This window comes from Drosophila sechellia, chromosome 3R (genome assembly GCF_004382195.2).
Source record: "Drosophila sechellia strain sech25 chromosome 3R, ASM438219v1, whole genome shotgun sequence".
Taxonomy (NCBI): domain Eukaryota; kingdom Metazoa; phylum Arthropoda; class Insecta; order Diptera; family Drosophilidae; genus Drosophila; species Drosophila sechellia.
The window spans coordinates 24,041,633-24,065,558 of record NC_045952.1 but is presented as its reverse complement, the minus strand read 5'-3'; the positions used below and the strand labels follow the sequence as shown (position 1 = coordinate 24,065,558).

The following is a 23,926-nucleotide window of genomic DNA, read 5'->3' as shown; positions in this document are numbered from 1 at the left end:
TTTCCCGTTGCAATGCTGCATTTTTATGGCTTGGATGAACATTTCGCATAATGTCGTATTTAAAACACTCACTTGATGTAAATTCATTTCGTTTTCACTTGGTGCCGCCTTTCTTCGCTCGGTGCAAAAAATCTTGAGAATTTCATGCTCGGAATTTTTTGAAATGTTCCATTTCAAAGGGAAAGACGCCCTTCGTTTGTGCATAATTTAATGCGGCCCTGCACTTGAGAAAATGCAATTTTCCCCCATTCGTATGCCAAATAACAAACGAACGAGTTTTTCTCCGCATATATGTACATATTTACATGTTTGTACATATATATATTTACCCATATACATCCAGAAGTAACACAAATGCATCGCTACTAAAAAAAAAATCACCCACACGCGTATTTGAATAATTGTAATATTTTGCTATTCTAAAGTTAATCAGTCATGTGAAAAAATTGTTCTTTAAATTGTGACTATTCTGTTTTTGTGGAAATTTCAGTGTTTCAGTGAATGCAACTGCTGGGCAAGTACATATTTGTACGCATTTGTACATAAGCTGACTGCGTCTTGTACGTAAAACGAATTTACATATAAGCCTCTTGAAGTTGAATATGTACTTGTATGAAAGAAATTGAGTGAAGACTTGTGCTGCATAAGTCGAGAAATATATGTGCATTTACTGGGAAAAATTCTGAAGAAGTAAACACAAGAAATAAACAAATTGCCAAGCACCTAATGATATCTTGCCACATAACGGTTGAGTAAAATCAAAATGTAGTCATGGGTAAATATGCAAAAGTAAAGATTTATTGGAATATACAAATATATATGAAATTTCATATATAACATAATATTCACTACACTGCGTAGTGCGTAATCCGGTCATCAAATCACATGCAACTCATTAGGCATTAAACTGTTGATAACCAAAACAAATAATCTATCAAAATTCAAATTGAAAAGCTACCCGAAACAAACAGTATCTGCAAATGTATTCGAATCTCTAATCTTGGGCAAAATATTTACGCGGCATTCGTTTCGAGTGCCTTCAACTTTCAAGTTGTGCGATGATGGCTTTTCAATTAAAGTGCATAAACACACACGCAGTCTGAACCCGGGATTATTTCCCATCCTTCGGCGTGCAATTCGTGCAAATAATTGAAACACGCCCACAACGTGGAAAACCGAGATATCAGAGGGGTGCGGAAAATACTCAAAAGTTGCCGACTGCATAGAGGAAAATTCCATGCCGGCAGCTTGACAGTAAAAGCAAACTAGACAACTTTTACAATTTTATCTGCTGCTAATAGAGAAAAAACAATCTAGATAAAATCATGAGTGCATTCATTCATTCAGCACTATTCATTCGCAATTTTAAGTGGAATGCGAGCTGCGAGCAAATGCTTGCCACATATATCATGTTGCATGCATGCAACTCAATCAAAAACAAATTTATCTAGGAATTTATACATCACTTTACAAATAAGTCAAGTTACATGAAGAACTACCGGCGAAATATTCACCAATAATATTAGTTATAATGTTATAATACAATATTTTCATAATTGTTGTACATTTTTTCTCTGGAACCTAAATCGAGTTTATATGGCAGTGAAGTCAAGGAACTTTAAGCTGCTTTTTACCCGCACTTTTTTGTGCCGTCTATGTTTTCTTATTTCATTTCGGTTTGTCATGCCCAATCTAAATGAGAGATGAGTGTCCATTCGTACATTTTCTGGCTGGTCAATTTGTTGCGGCCATTCAAAAGGCGAACATGTGAGAACAATTGAATCGAGACTTACAGTTATAACTGCCAACGCAGTGCGTGTGGGCAGATAAATTACGATGACCGGATAATGAGTTTGTTAGATACGTTCGTAGAAACCCAGAAATAGGAAAAAATGGGAAATTAGCACACAAACTTGGTTTGGCAAACCGACAAACTGTGGTGAAATTTATATTAAAATGTATATGCTCCAGCATAGAGCTTGTTTCGTTTCAGAAGCATAGATTTTAAGAGCTAAGATACTTAGATACAAAATCCAAAGTCTGTACCAACTGCAAAACTGTTCGTAAATATAACAAGAAGATATTTTCAAAGGCCAGTGAAGAGACAAATGATATCCAAAAGAAACCCCTCCGAGCAGTCGGATTGGAAAATTCCCGGCCATAGAAACCCGCCAGATGTAATCAGCTTAAGTAAGCACCCAAAAAGAGAGCGCTTCGGATACGCAGTTAAATAAATCCAAGATGTGGGTGGTTGGTGCCACTATCGTCAATGGTCGTGCTCCACTCGGTGGCACGGTGGTGCGGTGGTGCTACCTTAATAAGAACAGCCGTTGTAGCTGTCAGTCAAAACGCCCCGGCGCAAATCTCTCGGCGAAGTCTTATGAATAATCACTCGGCGGCAGAGTAAAAACTTGGCAAAAGTGCGAGCGTACCAAATAAAACTAAACCAGTGAAGAAAAATGTATTTCAAATGCGCAAAACTAAAATAAATAAAAAAAAAACAAACAAATATAAGACCATGAGGAAAAGTGTCTTTCAGGCAACATCTTAATAATCCTGGGAAATCGAGCGAAGAAAGCGTGAAAGGGTTGCAGAGAGAGAGAGATAATACTGCTCACATGTCTTCTGCCCCAAAAGATTGGCATTTTTAATTTCTAATTCATGTGGCATTTCATTTTTACACGACGGAAAAAAGTGTGGCATTAAATTGTGATACCTCAAGCTGGGCACTTAACTAATTTTATTGAGTAGGCAGGAAGGTCACTTGCCGACCACGTATGCCAGCTTACTTCGAGATAAAGATACAAATTACAAGGGGATTTCGAGGGGTTTGCCTCGATTAATATGCAAGCAGTGCAGCGAATGAAATATATATAATTGCTGTCTGATTCTTATTTACCGGGCTGTCTGGTGCATAAAAAGCGAATGAAATGATTGACCTGGGCTTTGACTAATTACGGCGGAACTTGACAGTGGCTTAACTTCAATGTCAGTTGCGAAATATTAAGTATACGTTAAATTATAATATTTATCTGTATTTCATTTGTAGAGCCCACTGTGAGACCTTTAGATGTCTATAATTCACAGCAAACTGTGCGTAAGAAGCCGAAAATAATTAAGTTAACAATTTGGCTATTTACGCCTGCACTAAATGCAGTTAAAACAACGCACAATTAACAACGCCACAACGAGAGGACGAGAGCCAAGAATTTGTGCATTTTTCAATGCCTCATATTACAGTGGGCCCCAAATACGAGGAAATCAATTTGCCTGCTCGAGCAAAATGAGCGGAGCATCTCGGATTCTCGTTTTCCCGGGTACGCTGTCATTTGTTTTTCCTGTCAGTGTGTCAAATCGAAAATGTGGCGACGATGTCTGTTTATTTAGCACGTTCTTTGGCTTCTTGCTTCCCTCAGATTTCATCTGGTGCAAGTTCAGTCAGCCAGCCAAGTTCTGCTTCTATTTTTTTTCTAGCCACATAATTTTTTTTGTTCCTTTTGGTACAAGTATTTATAAACGAAACTTGCCCATCTTGTCATTTATTACTGTCACTTTAAATCCAATCAACGCTTTGTCTATGCTCTCTGACCATCGATGAGCGATTTTCGTTTCTGTTTTTCTTTCGATTTTTGGATCTAGTTTACATTCTCTGTCAAGTGCCATGGGGATAATTTTAAATTTCATAATATATTTTGGCATTGCTGCCGGTTGAAAATAGGTACACAATTGTTCTTCCAAGTAATTCAATATTGAAAAGTATTGCATAAGCTACAATATCGAAAACACTTAAAGAATGCCTGATTTTGCTTGAATAATTTGAATAGTTTCCCCAAGCAAAGGAAAAAAATTTGACACACGCCGAGGGAAATAATTATGAGATAATAAATAAAATGCTAATTGAAAAGCAAACACTGAGGAAGCGAAAATTAAAAACTTAAAAATCTTAATTGACTGGCGCCAGACGATCGTTTTTAATATGAAAAGTAAAGCAAGTTCCAATGACGTTGACGAACTTGAATGTCGGCTTTAATTTTTATGCCAGAAAAGTGCCCTTTTGGCAGCAAGGCTCTTTTTAAAACCGTTTACTCTCACTTTTGTGCCACGAAATGCTTCATTAAAAACGTCACTTAGGGCAAAAACAGAGCATTAATAAAAACGCCCAAGCCTACAATCATTTATTACCGGGCTCAGGAAAATTACGAAAAAAATACAAATTTACAAAACTTGACAGTGACTCATAATGGAAAAATATCGCGGACATTCTGGAGTGGAATGCAATTCATTAATTTTAATTTATTTGTGAAGAACTTGAAAGTAAGGACAATATGTTCGCATAATGAGCAATAGGCTTAATAACTGTAACTAAGCTATTTATAATTTTTTAAGGTTTTTTAAAACTGTCCTGAAATAGTAATAAGTAACACAGTACAGACCAAAATGAACGATTTTAACAATCCCAACGTAAATATTGCCCCCAATCTCATATAATAAATGAATGCAATTTACGGACAGCAACTTAGTGAAATTATAGGTTGGAAAATTTACCCGCGTCTCAAACGGAGGCTGAGTGCCTGATGAAAAATTTAAAAACAAGCAAAGAGCAAAACAATTTTCATAAATATGCCACTGAGGTAAAAGTTGGGGAAAAACTGGGAGAAAAAAAAAACGGACAGTAAAAACCTCAAAGCGCATTAACGCCTTTAATGTCCTTGAGACGCGCAGAGTTCTTACTTTTCAGATGCACTTGGAAAAAATTGTAGTAGATTGTATCATTTTCTAGAAAAATAATCCTAAGTTTTAATATATCCGTATTGTGGCGCCTAAAAGTATACTACTTTTCATGAAATGAAGCAAGCTAACTTTAAGGACTCCTGCATACATTTAAGTATGTATACAACCAATTTCGTCCCATCTCATATCTAAAATAAGTGACACAGTAAATAACGCAGAAGTGTTACTCTTCCCAATTAGTTTTCACTGTAATATCTCAGGCTTTTCCGTCGTGGAAAGTGGAAAACTCACCTTAGATTTGGGACAGCCGCCGCTGCTGCCGCCGCCGCCTGCAGGGGCGGGGGCACGTTGTACGGAAAGGGCAACTTGGCCGCAACCGCCGGATTCTCGAACAGCATTCTCGCACTGTTTTGGGGGTGGTGCTGAGCCTGGTGGTGCTGAATCTGGAGGTTGATGCTGCTGCCGCCGGGGGGGTTGATGGTGTTGTTGTTGGTGCTTATGTTGAGAGCGGAGTTTCCAAAGCAGTAAATTTTGCTGGTTTTTCGCTTATATCCCGAAGACACACGCTGAGAAAATCACTTTAGGTCGCACCAAATACTTTGTTTATCTCGGTTTTCTTCAGATTAATTTCTTTGCACTTTTCTGTTGACTTTTTGCAACTATTTTGTTAAATATTTCGTATTTTATAACCGCACTGAATTATTTTTGTTTTTCTTAGGTAATACACATTTTTATTACCACCAATATTAGATGGCAAGGTTTTAGATTTTCTAGAAAAAAAATGAAGTATGATATAACAATATAACATGTTTTTTTTTTTTTTTGTATTTTTTATGATTAACTATTTAGTAAGGATGCATTATTTTATTTTATTAGTAAATGTATAAAGCTGAATTTATTTGTATGTTTACTGATTCATTAAGCTCGGATTTTTTTCCTTAAATGAAATGTATTTGTCAATGTTTGCGTTTTCATTGTTTGTATCAATTTTGAAGCGCTTTTCCATTTCCCATAACATTGATTTTCATTATTTATTATTTGTATCATTTTTTGGCTTTCTGGGTTTTCTTTGGCATTTCTTTGTTTTTAGCTTTAAGCTTTTACTTTCGCTGTTTGGCATTCGCTTTTGCCTTCTGCTTCTCGCCCCTTTCAATGCTGAATTCTGAATTCTCTTTTGCCATTGCCGGCTTTTTCGACACATACACACACGCCACTGCACACACACACACTAACACTCAAGCACGCACACACGTGCATGCCGCTCTCGAAATTGTGATAAAATATTGTTGTTTTTGCCGTTGTGGTTTGATAATATTTCACACACGGCTTTTAATTAAAAACATTTGAGTCTTGGATCGCTTGCATAGTTTTTGTATAGTTCGCTGCCGGTTTTGGTATTAATTTTTCATAAATTAAATCGATTTGCTTGAACAAAAACACATGCACACGCATACAGAAACATAAATTCATGAGATAAAAACAAATTTCTGCGACGTCATTGAATTCGCCGCAAAAGAATATGCGAATATGTGAAAAAGAAATAAAAAAAACCAAAGAAGCGTCCCTCGACAAAAGAAACAAAAATGTCTTCGAGTTGAGTCACTTACACATACACAAACACTAGTACGTAATACACACACTCACACACACTGGCTGGTGCAAATAAACGACGCGTGACGAAAATTACACGGGAAATATTCGCAAAAATCCACGAAATTCGACAACCCGTCCGCTTCGAGCAAGGAATTTTTTTTAACTAACGGTGAAGGAACGGCTGCGAACTGTTTAAGGCGAGCTCAGCGAATTTCGCCGAGCTGCGCTGAAGCTCAGCCGCTCTCTCTCTCCGCTCACGCTCTCTCTCTCTCTCTCTCTCTCTCTCTGGAATTTGAGTCTCTCTTTGCAGGACGTGAATACTGAGCAGAAAAAGGAGCAACAAAATAGCTTGGATGCAACATGCGGCTGAGTCAGTTAATGACGTACCAACATTTTTTTTCTCCCCCCCTTTTGTGTGTCTTTTATCGCGCCTCACCCTTCGTCAAGCTGGTACTCCCCCCATAATCATTTCCGATATGCAGTTCCATGCAGTTTCCCCAGACAATAGGCCTACAATATAGCCATATAGTCACATATAGCCAGCAGACTGAGTCGCCGAACGAGCGTCTTTATAGTCCGCTTTGTTCTCCCTCCAGTTTACAGTGGGCTCTGGAATAGTGGAACACCCACCATCAAGGATAACTCCATTATCTCTACTTCAAACATTTTGAAGGTGTTTTAAGCAACTTTGCAGATTTTCATAAAATACGTTATAAGAAATAACGTCGAAGTATAATTTAAAATAACAGATTTAAGAGCTTACTTGTAGCATGTATGTAACTAAATTCAGTATTTCCTAGTAATTGTTATTTACAGGCTCTAACTTACTGACATTAAAGTGTAAAGAACAGGAACTATTTTATTTATATTTCGAAAAAATTCATGACTTATTTGTGAGCTGTCGTTTTAAACAATTTGCACTTTACTTTATTGGGAAAATCCTAAAATATATTTGTGGGTTACAAAATTGGAGCACTGACTGTACTTGACTTTCTGTGTTTATCTTATATTGTTTGCTCAGCTCGTATTTCTTTTAAAGCTCAGCTCGCAGCTGACGCATTTTGTTGATTTTGATTGCTTTAAGCTAAGAAACAAAGAGTAATTGTTTAATTCAGTTGAAGGGAAGGATTGCCAGCTATTTCGCTTTGATTTATGTGAAATTTACAAATCAAATTTATTTCGGTTGTAAAGTGTTCAGTAATCGTATCTGTTGTTTATGCTTAATTAATTTAATTGTCACATATTCCATGGGATTTTGAACTGCACACGGGCTTTTTATTTCTTTTAAATAACGAAAATTTGTTAAATTTTCATCAAATATTTCATTATCGTTAGTTTCTAGAACTTTTTCTGATTTTCTTGAAATGTTGTGTCGCCTTTCAGTTCTTATCATACACAACTCATTGAGAAATACACAAAACCGAAACGCAAAATGGTTGTTGTTGATAAAACTAAGCTAGTCACTAACAACAACCACAGTAAACATTAACCACAGCTTGTAGTTTGATAATGGTTTTTTTTGCTTTGAAAATTCTTTGTTTTCTACAGTGCACAAATGTTCACCCATCTCGAATCGAAATTTGATATAAATTTATTTCATTTGAATTGAATGTTGTATCAATTTATTAGTAAAGCACTTATTTAATTACACGTGTTTTATTTAGTCAAATTACTGGGCTTTTTATCTGGAGCTGAGAGTTCATTGTTTTATTTTATTTATATACACATATCTTGAACTCGTCTTTTGTATGGTTTATCGGTCTCTTAGTCATAGCGAATTAAATTGCTTTATGTTTTGGGATTCATTAGTTAAACATATCATTAGTTAATAAACCATGAAAGTTGATATTAGATTTAATGATAAATTTTGTTTATAATCTTAATAGCCATGAAATACATATTTTATTTAGCCGCTCAAGTCATTGATTTGAATAAAGCTTGATGGGTTGTGCATGCATGTGTAGAGAGATTTCGAATCGTATTTTTAATTAATTTGCATGCACTCGCATCCGTTTTATGGATGCGGTTTGTTCATTTAGCTTAACAATTTAACACGTAATTTATTTAATTCAGTCATGCAACATGCCAGAAACAGATTTTCTTATTATTTTCTAGGGGCGACAAATAGGAATTACTTTTAATGCGCGGCAAACAAAATTCGAGCTTTGTTTGTTTGTTTATTTTCCATTAGCCCACTTTGGTTTCGATTTCGATTTTGGGCCCAGAATCAAGTTAAGACCTGACTTTATCTGCATGCACAAACGGAAATCAACGACAAAACGACGACGACACGATGACAACGAATCCACGAATCGCTCCGCTTCGAATCAACTGGCTGTTGTAACGGTCGCAAGCAAACTGAATCCGAAAGATATGCCTGAACCGAACCGAAAGATAGAGATACAAGTACAAGCGGCCCCCGCGGAAAAGTTCTCTCGCCGCCTCTCGTCTTTTATACCTCTCCCTGTCTTCGTCGCTCTACCTCTCTCGGTTGTTTGTCGTTTGCGGCAAGCACAATAAAATAAAACAAGTGGTCGAGTTTTCCAACTTGAAGATACCCGGTTTTTAGATAAAATAAGTTTTAGATACACTTAGCTCTTAACTTCCCACTGATGGATATAATTATAAAAATAATAAAAACTTTAGTAACTTATTTATAAAATATATAAAATAATATATAATTTAAAATAACCCTCTGCAATCGCCATATACTCTCGGAATTTCTGAAGTACAGGGTATTCCAAAAGAAGAGCGGAATCATTCTCTCTCTCGCGATGCGATGGCAACAACCACCCACAACATAAACGGTTCCCTCGCCCCACCACACCTCCAGCCAAGCAGCAAAAACAAACCTAAATGCTGCTCTCTCTCCCAAAAACTGAGAGAGCGTTGTTGTTTGCGGCGAAGTCGCTCAAAAAACGCCATTTGGGGAGACAGCAACAACTTTTTGGGCTCATACTGTTGTCCCGTTCGCACTCGAGCGCTCTCTTACTTCCGGTCCCGTATGTTGCGACGTAGTGTTGTTTGCTTTGGCTTTTTGCAGTGGGGAAATGGAAATGAGCATCATTTGGTATTTACTTGGTATTTTTCGGTACTTTAAAAATGTTGCTTAAGTAAGTGCAATAAAAATTTTTATTTAATTAACTTTGAATGAAAACTTACATGACAATGCTTGTAATATGGTAATTTTAATTTAACACACACTCTATTATTATTTTAGCTTATGCAATTCTTATATGATTGTTAAACAACGACTTAATCCCAGTTTATACGTTATTTTATAGCATTTTTGTCGCCTGTTGCACCCACAGCAATTACCAAATGCCGGCACGCCCTCGCAAAATTCAATATTTTACACAAATTAATTTTTTCTTTGCAAAATCGCAGACTGGCACTCCCAAATCAGATGAAAAAAATCTAAAACAATAACTTCAGCGGCTTATTAGACGGCCTAAAAACATCAAAGGCCTACCCATTCCTAAGCAAGATTTCATGTAATTTGCTCCCTTTTTATTTTCTTTATAATTCACAACAAAACGCGCAACAAGCGCAACGAGTTTTCTGCAATCGAGCAGCTGACGGCGAAAAGAGTTTTTTTCCGTAATATATTTTCCCTTATTTTGTTTGGTCCATTTTTTCATGTTGGTTCCTTTTTTGTCGGGACACAAGAAACTTGTTTGCAGAGCTTCGGGCGATAAAGAAGGAGAAATATATAACAATAGCAACAGCAACAGTGACTGAGGCAGACAGGTCAAAGGAGCAGTTTTTGCCCCTGCCACGCCTCCTCTTCGTCTACATCTTAGCCGCCCACCGCCTGCCACGCCCCCGCCGAAGCAGCAATAAATTCTGGCAGAAAGCGTCTTCGATTAGTTCGGAAATGGCGAGAGAAGTGACTGAAACGAATAAAAAGAAAATGTTCTAAGAAAAAGTCTGCGTTCGTCTTCCCAACCAAAAGATACCTATTATTTCATTATAAATTATTTTAAAAAAAGTTATTGAAATTTAAAATTAAAAACAAATATAAAAACTGAAATATTTTGGATCTCAATACCATACATTTTAGATTATTGATATTGATATTGATATTTTTAGTTACCATTCTTTTCACCAGATGTAGATTGCCCAAATACCCTAAGATCCATCCAGGAATACAGGGTATTAACAGGACAAAATCTTTGACCAAGCCATTGATGGCAATATCTAGTCTGCAACTGATGTGCCCGGGGTTTATTACCGCTCAAAGGTAGAAATTTATAGCAAACTGCGCATTCAGCAAATTTGGGTCATAAAAGTAATTAGTGAAATCTGTTCCAGTACAGATTGGTATTGTGGGTGGATTTTAATTACCGGCCAGAAGTTCATGAAAGTGCCAAGAAGTTTACCAGTCCCCCGCCATTGGCTAATTGATTTAGCTTCCATTTTATTGATCAGCAGAAAGGAGTGAAACCCTTGGCCGGCAGTAAAATCGAACACGTGGGGCCTTCTGGGGTTAAGGGCCAGAGGAGCAGGGTGTTAACCAGCAGCGGGCAACGTCGGTTATTGGCCTAATAATGAAGCAGCCATAAAATTAAACAGCAATTTCAGAGATTTAGGGCTCAATTGAAGAAATATATGCAGCTTTTATGCAAGATTTATCAGTAATATATTGAAGTATATAAGTTTTTAGGTAATTAATTATTTTACAAAAACCTATACTCATTGCTTAGCCATTAAATTTAACGTTTTTAGATAATAGAATATTCCTTAATTTTATATAGTTATGAACACATTTTCTTCTTAAGTGCTTAGTCATACAAGGATCCCAACAATTTCATTAATGCTTACGCCAGCAAATTTCAGTGAGGACACTTTCTTCCTCATTCCTCGCCGAGATTAATGTCCTCGGTGAGCCCTTAAGTCCGATTTGAGTCGTTAAAACTACTGCCAGATGAAAATTTTATGACTCTGCCGTGGTCTTTGGTCCTATATGGTCCTTGGTGTCCTGGGTGTGCGTGGCATGTAGGCTTGTAGGTCTGCAAATCACAGTGCTGTTTATGCCCGTTGCTTGCGAATTGTGCACATAACAATTAGGCAGCTTAGGCTTCTCCTGCTCCTTGCCACCGAGAAACTGAGACCCCGACTGCATGTATCCAATGCCATAAAAATATCAGGAACACATGTTGCCTGCCGCTGATTTTCTGCAGATTTAGGAGGGGGCAGTTGCCACATGATATGGGGGCGGACGGCATTATACGGAGGGGCAGGCGATATGCTGTCGTCTGCCAGGCATGCCACGTCTAGTTAATGAGCACGTTGCAGCCGTGGGAAAGAGGCGTACATGCAGGATTTTTGGAAATGGGTTGTTCGTTAGATGATTTCAGAGTGTTTCCCAAAATTTCTCTTTGCAATCCGATTACATTTGGAATTTTTTCCTCTCGAGAAAGATTAGCGGCATCAGTAATTCAAAATTGTATACAACTTGGTGATCAAAAAGTATAACCAATGCATATACTTGATTTCATATTTCCTTAAATTCTTTCTAAATAAATTTTTACTTTTTTAGTTTTTATATTAAATGTAGAGCACTTAAAATGTCTTTCAAGCCAAAATTCCGCCTGAAATGTAGCAGTACAAAAGTATTTTTTTCCCTACAGCCCCAAAGTATGCAACTTTTTTCATTGTCCTTTTATTCCCTGTCGCTTTGAAATTCATTTGCCATATGGGGAAAAGCCATGAAAAAGGAAGAAGTGCGAAAGTAGTTGGGGAACTTTGGCAAAGTGTGGGAGTTGACCTTAACAAGCGTAATATCATCAATCAGTGCACAAAATTTGCATTTCATTTTAGCCTATTTCTGGCGGACATGGCTAAAATACTTGCTGTCACCCCCTCCGAAGCTATCTATATCTATATCTGTATCTTGTCACCAATGTCCGCCTGGCGGTGACGCCGCAGCAACGCGCTTCATCGGCCAGCGGACTGATATGTAAATCTCATAAATCATGCACACCTGTCGTCGATGGCAGCGACAGTTCAGCTCGGTTTTGCTCAGGTCACTCAGGACGACAAGGACATTGTCAGCAGACCAACGAAGGGTGGCCCAATTGTCCACCATGTTCAGTTTTTGCAGTGGTCAAGCCTTTCGAATGAGCAGATGCCCCATTATTTGGTTGGTCTTCGTTATAAGAACTTACTCTTCTTACTGCTTATATAAGTAGGGATTTAATTAATATCATAAACAAATTGTGCATACATATATTCTACCAGATAGGTATTTTTAAATACTTTGTTGCTTTTAGAAAATATATTACTTTAACAGAAGTATGGGCATAAGATTTATACAAACTTGAAATCGCAACAAATAGCTGCACTGTCCCTAAGCTCCCATTCCCAATTCTTAAGTTGGCCATCGTAAAAGCGATTCTGGTCGGAACTCCCACTAATTGGTCGGCCACAACACCTGTTGCCGGCTGTTTTTAAGGTGGCCTTTTTTTAGCCGGGCTCTGAAGAGATGTTCAACTGGCAGTGGGTAAAAACCACAAATTTACATAAATATGCCACAAATCATAGAGTGGCGCCGTTACAGCAACTTGTGGTCCATGTGACAGTGTCTCTGGTTATTATGAATGCATAAAAAGCGCTCATAAGTTCATTTTTTTCAACCACACTTTCATTGCAATTAAAATACCGAAAATAAAAAGGGAACAGCTTAAAAGTATATATACCTAGGCCATAAAAAATACCAAGGAAAATTTATGTGCTGCACATGCCACGCCTGAAACTAAAGGGTTTTCCCTTAAATTTTGCATGATTTTTTTTTTGCTGTGTTTTGCGGATTTTTGCGGTGCGAAACGCACGGTGCATAATAATAAAAGTTGGAGTGGAGTGCAAGTTTGGAGGTGTGGCACTTTGGGACCTCATGCCACCGCCATCGTGGCAAACTGCTGCAATTGTTTGTCATTAGCAAATGTTGCCTTTTCCGGGGACTTTACGAGCTCATTCCCACACCCAAAATATCCTTGTAGGCCTTGTCCTACAGCAGACAAAATTTGTGACTGCGACAGTTTGTCCGGTTGCCCCATTGTTCTCCACCACCACCCATTGAAATTTGATTCTGCCCCGAAACGAAGGTCTCCTCTCATTTTTAACGCATCATTTAACCATTTTATGTAGGTGCAACATTGCAGCACAAAACACGACAAAACATAACCTCGGGCTGTTGCACGAATGAATGACTGAATGTGGGTGGATCCAAGTGAACAAAACCGCAAAAAATCGCAAAACTACACGGAACACATGCAATCAGTAGAGCTAAGAAGCTATAAGCTTAAATTATGAATATTCATAATATTTGCAAATATATGAAATCTTAAAATAGAAGATTATTTTATGCCTTTTTTTATATGAACCAGAAACTATTTCCAATTTTCCATACGTTTGAAAAGGTAGTTTAATCAAAAACAAACCCTCTACAAATTTTGTTCACCTTAACTAACTTTCCATGGTCTCCGCTTGATGGAATTTCATTACAAGTCCGTTTAACTTTTCACTTAAAACAATTTGTGAACAATACACATCAATTTGAGTGAACTCAAATCAGTTTGCCAAATAAAACCCCACCCCCAACACATCCATTTTCACACACCCTTGGCCCAACCCCTTTAACGCCCCCAGTTTTTTATTTGACAAAATGACGAACTCTGTGAATGAGCGTAAACAACAACTGTATTTATTTTTTCGTCCTTTGGCGCCAAATTAATTTTAGTCGTCGGCGGGATAAGTACTTATTGCTCCAGAGGCGACAAAATAAAAGGTACATGGTATGCAATGTCTATAAAGTAAGGCTCGCTTTTAATTTGTGCATTTTTTACACTTACTGTTCACATAATGAAATGGTAAATTACGGAAAAGTTATGGACTCATTTTGGAGCTCCAATACGCGATGCGAATGGCGATGGAACTTGACTTCATGAGCACATAAAGTTCGCCTGTTGCCACATGAGACTTCGGTCTCATCTCATTAGGGAAACTTTTCCGAGGATCCAGTGAAACGTAAATAGATTTCAACTCAAATTGCATAGGCCCAAGTACAGCTGAGCATTATGGGATGGCATGGACTTTAATAAGAGAACAAAGGAAAACTGCACTGGACTAACAAATACTCTTGGATTAGTGGAATAATACCCTATAGTTAAAAAGTATATAAACAATTTGGGAAAGTTTGGAGATATATATTTTTGGTTGTATAATTTATCCCACTATATAGCCTTTATTAAATGGAAAAAATAGCGAATAATGCGAGGCAAGTATTTTTGGCAGCGATTATTTGTCGTTTGCTTATCAACGCACTTCCGCATCATTAAATAATTTTATCATTTGCATTATTTTCACTTTCCTAAGCACAGCAGATAATGTTGGCCATAATGATGAAGCTGCTGGGTGGTAGAAGGTTACAAAGTTCACTGGGAAAGTTGTGAGGGTTGGTTGTTCCCAGGCTGAATTAACTAATTTGTAATTTATGCGACACTTCTTGCGGTTAAGTTGATGAGCCATATTTTTTTAATTAACTCAAGCAAAATGCTAAGAAATTTTGAGTTTGTCCAATTTAAAAACTTTTTGTTTTTGGTAGAGGAGAACTTGAGACATAACATTTAAATGCATGGCTTACATTTTAGTGCAGTTCTCAAGTCTTTTAAGATCCGAATCGGAGGCATATATCTTGCACAAAAGGACAGCAACTGAGTTGAGTTCACTTCAGCTACATTACAAACCCATTAAAGTTGCCCAGGGAACACGAAAAAAGTTTCTTATTATTATGGAAATGCAAATGCCAAAAGACATGAGAAGAGCATGGGACAAACGATAATGAGGACAAACAGCAGTGGCAGCAGCAACAACTGCCACTTGCAGCTACAATGATAATGTTGCTGGCTGTTGATGACAACAACATCTAGCAACGCCAACAACAGCCAGCAACAAACGCCAAAGCAACTGCACTGAGAGAAAAACTCTTGACTTTCTTTGACTATGAAAGCCGATCAAAAAGTAGCAGTTTTGCTCCTAAAATACAATTATTACAATTATTATTTTTATTATTTTTTTTATAAATACATAAGAGATAAATTATACTGATTTTTTCTTAGTGTGGCTGCAACCTCCACTAACAAACAGCGGAAATCAGCCAAAGAATGCGCGCCCCAGTGAAGAATTCCCCTGCACCTTTTTTTTTTCGTTTTTTCCCCAGCCCTTTGCACATTTTGAGTCCCTGGGAAAAAAGGAACAAAATCTAAACGGTGTCCTCCGTCTGCCAAACCCACTTCTTTTTTTTGCCAGCAAGGATATGCCTGCCGCTGCTCATTTTCGCTACTAAATAAGACAGGCCGCCGCGTCCTCGAACAATATTTTGACATTTTTTGCGCGATTTTTGCTTCACAATTTTTTGGCATTTTCGTGCCACAACGCGAGGTCTTATTGAAACAAGAAACAAGGCGAACTCCTTAAACAAACTTATTATTTTAATACATATTCCAGATTAAAGAGTCCACCTAAGTATATGCCCTCCTACCTAAATATGATTAAAAAATTCATTCCATAAGTAATATAAAAAGTTAGTTCGAACGATTAATCCTTCCAGACCTTCCAGCTCACCTATAAAAGTAGAAAACAATCTGCAAAATGGCTTTTCGGTGCGGTTATATTTTTTGTAAAACCACTGAATGCTCGATTTAGCCGTGGAGAAGCGAAGGAAGTCGCAGTCAAGTGAAAATGTCAGCCACTCAAAATGTGTGCGCCATTTCGCATATATAATAAATCAACGTAAACCGAAAAAAACAAGAAATGAAGAAAGAAATGGAAGAGTGAAATAAGCTGAGCGGAGTTTATTTTAGGTTTAACGATTTGGAAATAACGCCACAAAACAGGACGACAAATTATTTGGGCATCATCTGCAGAACTTTCGCATGGCATTGGCAGATTGGCGAGGGTCTGAAAACTTATTAATTTTCACAAAGTCAGTCACACGCAAAGAGCACGCGCACACAACAACACACACACATACACAAAATTGTGAAAAACTGTGACGTTATGCACATGAGTGAGCAAATAGCAGCAACCACATCAGCAACCAAAATGAATAGCATACTTTGCTGGGCATTAAGTAGTTGAGATTTTGAAGGGATGCACTATAGGGCTGAATGGCACCTTTTTGTGGCCAAAATTAATAACATCAAAACGGAGGGAGATATTTAGCTTCTGTTTTTACTCTGTTTTTATTGGGTTATACTAGGCCATGTCTTATATGATACCAAAAATTGTGGGCATGACACCGCCCCTTATATATTTTTTAGATGGTAACTCAGGAACGACGGAAAATATTAAGAGTATTTTTTTTTGTATTGGGTTACACTAGCCCATATCTTTTATGATACCAAAATTTAATTAAAATATAAAATTTCATATTTAATTTAATATTTAATTTTGTTACCAAAATAAATATCTTTAAAGTCCGTTCGGGACCAGTACGGTGTTTATATAATCTTACATAATGGCGTAATCAGATCTTAGTAATACGGACTCTTGAAAAATGGGTTTTTGGCCACAAAAAGGTACCATTCAGCCTATAGTGTGATGGCTGTGAAATGAAATGGTAACATGGTTAAAAAAGATAATAAAAATAGTACAAAGCAACAATTAATATTTGTACGTACTTATTTATTGGCTATTTTTGATTTACAAATATTTTTTTTTTTTTTTTTTTCTTATTAGCCCTCGAGCAAACGTTTATACTCGATCAGGATTTGCTCCTCCTGATCCAAGGGCAAGTTTAAGTAGTGGTTGCTGTTTTCGGCGAGGTTCTCATTGAATCTCTTGAAGGCATTGTAAGACTCAATCTCCGACTTGGCCTCACTAAGAACAGTCTTGAGCATGTTCACCTTGCTGGTGGATAAGTCTACGTGTGAGGTGGTGCTATTTGTAGTTGCACTAGTTGAGCTCGAAGGTCCTTGAACCTCCAAAATCTTTGTCATGGTTTCAATAACAGGAAGTAATTCCGATTCGTTGGGGAAACTTTTCAATAGAAATTTCAGAGATTTTTGGAAGCTGTTGCCCGTAGTTTCCAAAGCATCTCGAGCGGAAATTTCCGAAAATCCAAGGTGCTTAAGAGTGGTAAGTAGCGATTCATCGACAGAAGGAATGGGTGGCAGACTGGCCCTAATTTCATCTGAATGGCGCTGCAGTAGATCCAAACTGCGATCGAGATTATTTTTGGTCCTCTTTAAAGCCTCCACAACCAAACGCCTTTCGTAGCCCATTTCCATGAGCCTAATAATGCTGCGCGGATTAATCCATTCTTCTCCTTGACCGGCAGAAACCATCTCTTGGTTGACTTTCCTCTCGGCAGCCGATTTCTGGCGCTCCTCACGGATTCTCTCGCTGCGTTCCTGGATAAATTGAATGGCCCTATCCACTTGACCCGCACAGGATCTCAAGGCCAACCTGGCATCCAATTCCTCATAGCCCATTTCAACGAGAGTACTAAGCTCAGTGTCATTCATCTTGACCTCATTCAAGTCCATTGTCGCCACCTCCAGTTTTTCGTAGGCCTCATCCCGGCGATTTTGGTGAAAGAGGAGCACACCTTGGAGCAGGTGCAGTCTCATGATCAAAGCTCTTTCCGGGCTACTTGGGCCCTTTATCGAGAACAATCGGATGAACTGCTCGCCGTAGCTCTTGACAAAGCCCCTCTCGCAGATATCCAAACGTCGCTGTGCATCTGGTAGTTGGGTGATGTTCTTCAGGCGCAGATAGCACCACACAATATCAAGATTGATTAAGGCATAGTTATCCACTCCTTCCAGGAGCTTTGAGTCACATTGGGAGAAGAGTTCATCGGCCTCGAGTAGGATAAGTAGAGCCTCATCGAAGTTCTCCTTACGCATGGCAACTCTGGCCACTTCGTACATGCTCAAGGCCATCAATAGGGATCGATTTTCCTCTCGTGGCAGGAAAATTGGGCGTCCATCCTGATCCTCCATTTCCATAAAGCGATCTGCATCCGCAACTATCTCCAAGTCCGCACGAATCCTTTGGATACGTTCGTGCAACTCCTGAACTCCATTAGTTCCACCCACAACCACCATGAGGTGCTGATTGGTTTTGAGCCCCTGCGAGGCCAGTGTCTTATGCCCATTGATGATGCGTCCTGCGGAGATGCACCTCACATGACGGGGATCACCGATATCCAGCTTCTTGGCCACCTCCGCTTGCAAATCCGAGCCCAGTCCACCCAGCGAACACTTGATCTCCAGCATCTGCACGGTGCCACCGGCGCTATCCACACACCGCACATTGAACGTGGCCAATCCGGTGTCATTGAACTCCTTGCGAGCCGCCAGCTTCCTCAAGGCACCATCCTGCAATTCGGTCAAGGCAATCCTGCAGTCCGACACGCTGATGCCCAGCTCGCCACTGATGTCCCTGGCCAGGCGGTCCATCTCCGACTCGATACTACCCACCTCCTCGAAGTAGTACGGCTCCTCCCACAACTTGATATCACGCTCCCGCAGACGGGCTCGCAGCTTTATGAATATATTGTTTATCTGGGACATGTTCCGTGCTGCCGTGCCCGAATCGAACTAAATAATTTCTAAATTTATGACGAACATTTTTGACTGCTATTTCAGTGTTACCTTAAAATCTGTTTTTGCTAAATGCCAAAAAAGTATAAATTCAGAGACCTTGCCAAAAAGTAATTAGGATATACATATCGTTAGTAAGATCCCTCTAATTGTAATTTATAATTAATAGCTTACTTTTCCATATCAGTATTACAGTACAGTATTAATTAACGAATCTTAATCGAATCACTTAAGTTCGGCTCACAGTTGTAAATTGAAGTAATCTTATCTTAATGGAACGAAATCAAAATAATCAAAACACTATATTATTGTTCAGGAATTCAAATCTAATCTGCTGTAAGCTTAAGAGTTTTTATTTTTTTATAATATATTTACATAGACTCGATGCAGACATCAATGTTGGGCAGAAAAGAGTTGAAGGATGCCGTGACCTTATTGGTGGCATTTACGAAGCAGGAACTGGTATCAGCTGGCAATTTGGCAATCAGTTTTAAGGTCTTATTGATCTTTCGGGTCAGCTTCATGGATGCCTTGAACAATTTCCAGAAACATTTGGACGAGTTTTTGATGGTCGAACCCACGGATTTATTCGATTTACAAAGTTTCGAATGCAGATGTAGAATATCGTCGCAGATTTTGATAATCTGCTTAACGGAGTCCACAATCTTGGCCACATCCTTGGGAATGGCAGTGCCACAGGCATCAATAGCATCCACATAGCTGGTGCAGGAGCTCAGGGTGTTTGTCACTTCCTTGATAATACAGTTGGTGCCTCGAACCGTTTTCAAAGCCTTGCGAAGGATTTTGCGGCAGGTTCTAATAAAGCCCTGTGCCTCCACATCCATGTAGTCAGTGTCATTGTCCAGTTCATCCAGCAACTGCTCCAGTTCCGATTCAAAGTCAAAATCATAGTCCAAGTTCTCGTCCAGCAGTTCTATGGAATTGGCCTGAAACAAAGAAATATTTAATATATATAAGTTAAATTTTTTAATTGGCAAATCTTACCCGAGTGGTCAGCAGACAGCTGGCCGAAACCAGAAGGCAAACGATGATGGCTTTCATTTTACTGTCCAATTAACAATATTTTCTCGTCCACTAGTGACGATCAGTTTATATACCCACGGAAAACTACGTCTTATCAGAAATTAATCGAATTGCCCACTCCAACTATCTAATACTTTTTGTATACGGTCAATCAAACTACATACCTCAGAAGTACTTATATCTATCTATCAATACGTATCAAGCCACTTAAGATACTTAATTTTCGATTTTCGATCGGTTAATTTTCATATTGCTCAACTGAAGTGTTTTAAATGAATACAAATATGGAATGATTAATTAATTTTCACATTTAAATGCAAACGAAATGTACGCTCGAAAAATGTCGAATATTTTTCCTGGCAATTATCACACAATATCCGTTGATGTCAGTGCGAAATCCAGTTGGGCACCCTTAAGAATCGAGGCTCAGAACGAATTAAAAGCCATAAACCGCAGACAAAGAGGAAAAGAACCACAATTGAATGGTGGCTGCCACCAGATTCCGGGCACAATAGACGACAAAAGGGAAAAAATTTGTTGCCATTGTCAGCTTAACGCCCTCGGTTCACTTTGTCCGGGTTATAAATGGTAACGTGTGGTTAAGGGTTAATAACTCCCACTAGGGGTGTGTGGAAAATAAGACACTGCCACCAGGTCCAAGACATTTCCCAGATACAAAAGAAAGTTTCCGGCTACCCGCGACAACAACAAGTGTGGCTGCTAATGAAAAGTGTCGTAAAAGTCTGTAGTAATATCGTTTGTAAGGGTGTTCGGGTGGTCTGTCATTGAATTAGCTGGGGTCTTTCCAATTTTCCCGGGATGGGGTGGCAATATCTCTCCGGGTGATAAAGTAGCTGACTGAGTTCTTTAGGGGTTTCATTTCGCGTCGATTGCGCATCCTTAATTTGTTTTTCCGGCGTGGCTTATTTGCTCGGAAACTGCGTTTGTTGCAGGAAGCATCTTTAATCCGCAGATGATTCATGTGAAAAATGGTAGCTGATTCAATAAGTATAGTAAATAAAAAAGTAAGCGCGATAGTAGAAGAAAACCTTAACTAGTTAGTCGTAATTTATTATTCTCAGAACCTCAGCCTTGCTCTTATAGAATTAGAACCGCCCGGCAGGAACTTCACATCCTTCCTTTCCGTTTTCCTGTTCCTGGCCGTCGTCTCCATCGCATCTGCACTTGGCATAAGTTAAATGTCGAGTAAATGTGGCTGACAACCATGATGATGCATCGTAGCCTGCATGCGGCACTTTTTAAGATCCTTGTCCTGTCCTTTTTGTGTCCTGTGTCCTGAGTCCTGAGTCCTGAGTCCTGAGTCCTGCGTCCTGGGCATGCAGCGTGTATGAAATCAATGACATGTTGTCGGCAAACTTTTTTCGGCACTAAGTGAGTTTTATCCCCCCCTCGGGGCATTAGACTAATATGAACTGATTTACCACCCCCGGCCAAGTTCCGACCAAAAAGTTGACAAGTGACAAGTCACATTGTTGTACATTAAATTAATGAAATCATTCCGCAAGTTTTACAGGTCATGGCCGTGCTCATTGCTCTTCTTCTTCGATTACGGGAAACTTGAAGTGTCTGTGCGGATCTGCGGCTCATAAATATTGAGCACATTATGTCAGGAGCAGGAGCAGGCAAAAAGAAAAAAAACAAAAGCAACCGGGGGGCGGAAGGATGCGGGCCTGCAGTCAATTGTTGGTCATCAATCTTTTAAACAAATGCGGTTCAATGGCAGTGACAGCAGCCAAGAGGGTTGAAATGTAATGAAGAAAAGGGGGCGAAACACCGGTGCTGAAAAGCTGACAAAAGGCCAGCAGCCAGATAAAGATGAGTGGTAAAAATCGAGTGGAGCTCGACTGAAACATACACAATTTGTAAAAAAATAAAAATAAAAATGTTTTAAAGCGTTAAATAAAATTCTCCATGGTTCAGTTGGCGGATTACTGAATGTGGTCTCTAGAATTAAGTAAAATGTAATCTTTATCAAAATTTTGTTATACATTTTTAAAGTTTTGAAATGATATTTCTTAAGTGGCAATTTACTATTGCTTTAATACTTCATCTTTGGTTGACACTCGACTTGGGAAATTCCGAGCATGTTGCAATTATTGGACATTTGAGGAAATCGGATATTCTTCTGCTCAATAAAAACATATTCGTTCCAGGCAGAAGAAGAGCCAAAGTCTCGCACAAGTTTCATTATACACAAGAGGTTACCATAAGTAAATTGGAAATTTAAATTTTAATAAGCATGTTATTTTTTAGAGTTATCCGAGAGTTATTAGTGCCATTGTACTGACAAACTATGATAAATCCACGTTTGGAGCCGAGGGAAGTCTGCTCGAAGGTGGCCCAAATAATGTCTACTGCTCAATTCGATTGTCGGCAAGAAATAACCATAACATAAACTTTAATCTCAAAATTTATAGCAATAACAACATTTTAGAGTAAACACTCTCTTTCCACACTACTAAACACGAAATTGTTGTTTTTGAAAGCATGCCCAAAAGTGTTGCTAACTTGATTATTGTTTGTATAATAAGCGTTACTTTAGACTTTACCCATTTTTCGATCGGTTTCAGAATAACCATGTTGCACATCATTATTATTGTGGCACTTGCAGTTGTGGTAGTGGTAAGTGTGTTGTTTGCTGGCCACAATGGCAGTACAACCTTTGGGGTATTAAAAACAGGTGCCAAATAGATCCACAAGGAGCAAATTGTAGAGCCCAAAAAGTTCTTGCGCATCTTCACAAGAAAAGTGAACTTCAAGCCTCAGGTAATATTATGCAATAACTATTTAAGCAACGAATTCATTAGTTTTTTAAGCAGGACCAAATATTAAGCGCAATTGTGATCACCGATAATAGTCAATCGAAGGGCGGAACAGCTTTTCTACTCAAAGGAGGACCACCTGCCAGATTTGCGATGATTGGTTTCCAATCACATCGAAATCACGGTCTGAATTTCACACTGGAGATATATATATATATATGCCTCTGAATTATGCGTTGCATTTAAAAATACAGATTAATTTCCTAGAAAATTTATCAATAATTAGATTAAATATTTCTTACTGTGTACTTTTTTTGTACAAGCAAATTCCTGCAGCAGGACGAGTTCAGTGGAGGACAAACCCTCGTCTGGATTTGATGGCCATGGCGGCGACATATTACTTCCTTATTTGTGGGCCGTGCCGCCCGGCGACCTTTCACCTTTCTCCGTCCCGCTCCAAAAAGTGAAACATTAGGCGCAGAAATCGCATTGTGTGTGTGTGTGGCATAAGTGTGTGTGCGTGTGTTTCGCATTAAAACAATGACGAGGCGCAAACATTTTTAGCGCTGACAGCGAGCCAAACATCCGCCAGATAAAAATGCCCGCGAACAAGCACACAAATTTGATTGAATCAACGGCGGCGCATCGTCCTGTCCTGTGCCGCCTATATCCCAGAACTGATGGTGTCCTGCCCTCTTGCTAGTCGTTCTGGGATGATAATGATAAGCGCATAAAACCATTAAGTGATTCCACTCAAATGAGCACGTTAGGCGGACTGCGTTGCTTGTTTGGACCGAATTATTCGCTTACTGGCTGATCTACCATCGCGTACACTTAGCAAAAATTATTTTGGAATATTCTAATTAATATTTTGAATGTGTTTTATAAAAACGCACAATAGTACTAAGCTTCTAGTTAAGGAATATTTTATTTAGATCACCTATAAGTCTATGCACACCAATGTTAAATTAAATGTATTCACTTGATTACATATGATAGATTTGTATTCACTGTAGTCACATCCACTAATTGAATAGCTCTCAAAGGCAAAACCCTCGCTCTGAACCCACGGAAAGTGAATCTATCGAAAAAAACAGGATAATCGAGGTTTTTTCTTCTTCCAGCGCGAACAACACGACATGGGAGGTCGGAAAAATGGTGGGA

The 23,926-nt window shown here is 38.7% G+C and overlaps 3 protein-coding genes, 1 long non-coding RNA gene and 1 pseudogene across 10 annotated transcripts in view; 1 reads left to right on the top strand and 4 right to left on the bottom strand.

Annotated features, from left to right (window-relative positions):
* The window catches only part of LOC6616936 (poly(U)-binding-splicing factor PUF60-B), a 92,237-nt gene extending 83,565 nt beyond the window's left edge, over nucleotides 1–8,672 (bottom strand). For 4 of the 5 annotated variants that reach the window (XM_002041230.2, XM_032721413.1, XM_032721414.1 and 1 more), the window contains exons 1-2: nucleotides 8,460–8,672; nucleotides 5,023–5,501 (exon numbers count right to left, since the gene is read on the bottom strand). In XM_002041230.2, the coding sequence (XP_002041266.1) occupies nucleotides 5,023–5,129 (107 nt within the window). In that variant the 5' untranslated portion in view covers nucleotides 5,130–5,501; nucleotides 8,460–8,672. Of the gene's footprint in view, nucleotides 1–5,022; nucleotides 5,502–6,375; nucleotides 6,582–8,459 lie in introns of those variants that run through there. The other variant, XM_032721412.1, reaches the window with a different exon arrangement.
* Nucleotides 8,673–16,989: 8,317 nt separating this feature from the next.
* On the bottom strand, nucleotides 16,990–19,012 carry LOC6616935 (NEDD8 ultimate buster 1). The gene has a single exon (XM_002041229.2). It carries the CDS (start codon nucleotides 18,903–18,905, stop codon nucleotides 17,061–17,063), a length of 1,845 nt encoding a protein of 614 aa, XP_002041265.1. The 5' UTR covers nucleotides 18,906–19,012; the 3' UTR covers nucleotides 16,990–17,060.
* Nucleotides 19,013–19,240: 228 nt separating this feature from the next.
* On the bottom strand, nucleotides 19,241–20,017 carry LOC6616934. Its single transcript, XM_002041228.2, has 2 exons — nucleotides 19,941–20,017; nucleotides 19,241–19,882 (listed from the first exon to the last, which is right to left on the bottom strand). The coding sequence occupies exons 1-2, from the start codon at nucleotides 19,995–19,997 to the stop codon at nucleotides 19,307–19,309; spliced, it is 633 nt and encodes a 210-aa protein (XP_002041264.1). The 5' UTR covers nucleotides 19,998–20,017; the 3' UTR covers nucleotides 19,241–19,306.
* Nucleotides 20,018–21,101: 1,084 nt separating this feature from the next.
* LOC116801740 lies at nucleotides 21,102–22,489 on the bottom strand (annotated as a pseudogene).
* Nucleotides 22,490–22,566: 77 nt separating this feature from the next.
* Nucleotides 22,567–23,044, top strand: LOC6616933. Of its 3 annotated transcripts, XR_004362120.1 has the most exons (3): nucleotides 22,567–22,622; nucleotides 22,681–22,766; nucleotides 22,820–23,044. It is a non-coding gene; the product is annotated as an uncharacterized LOC6616933 (long non-coding RNA). The 3 variants fall into 3 exon arrangements; XR_004362118.1 differs by having other exon boundaries at nucleotides 22,574–22,766; XR_004362119.1 differs by having other exon boundaries at nucleotides 22,574–22,766; nucleotides 22,817–23,044.
* The last annotated feature ends 882 nt before the right edge of the window (nucleotides 23,045–23,926 follow it).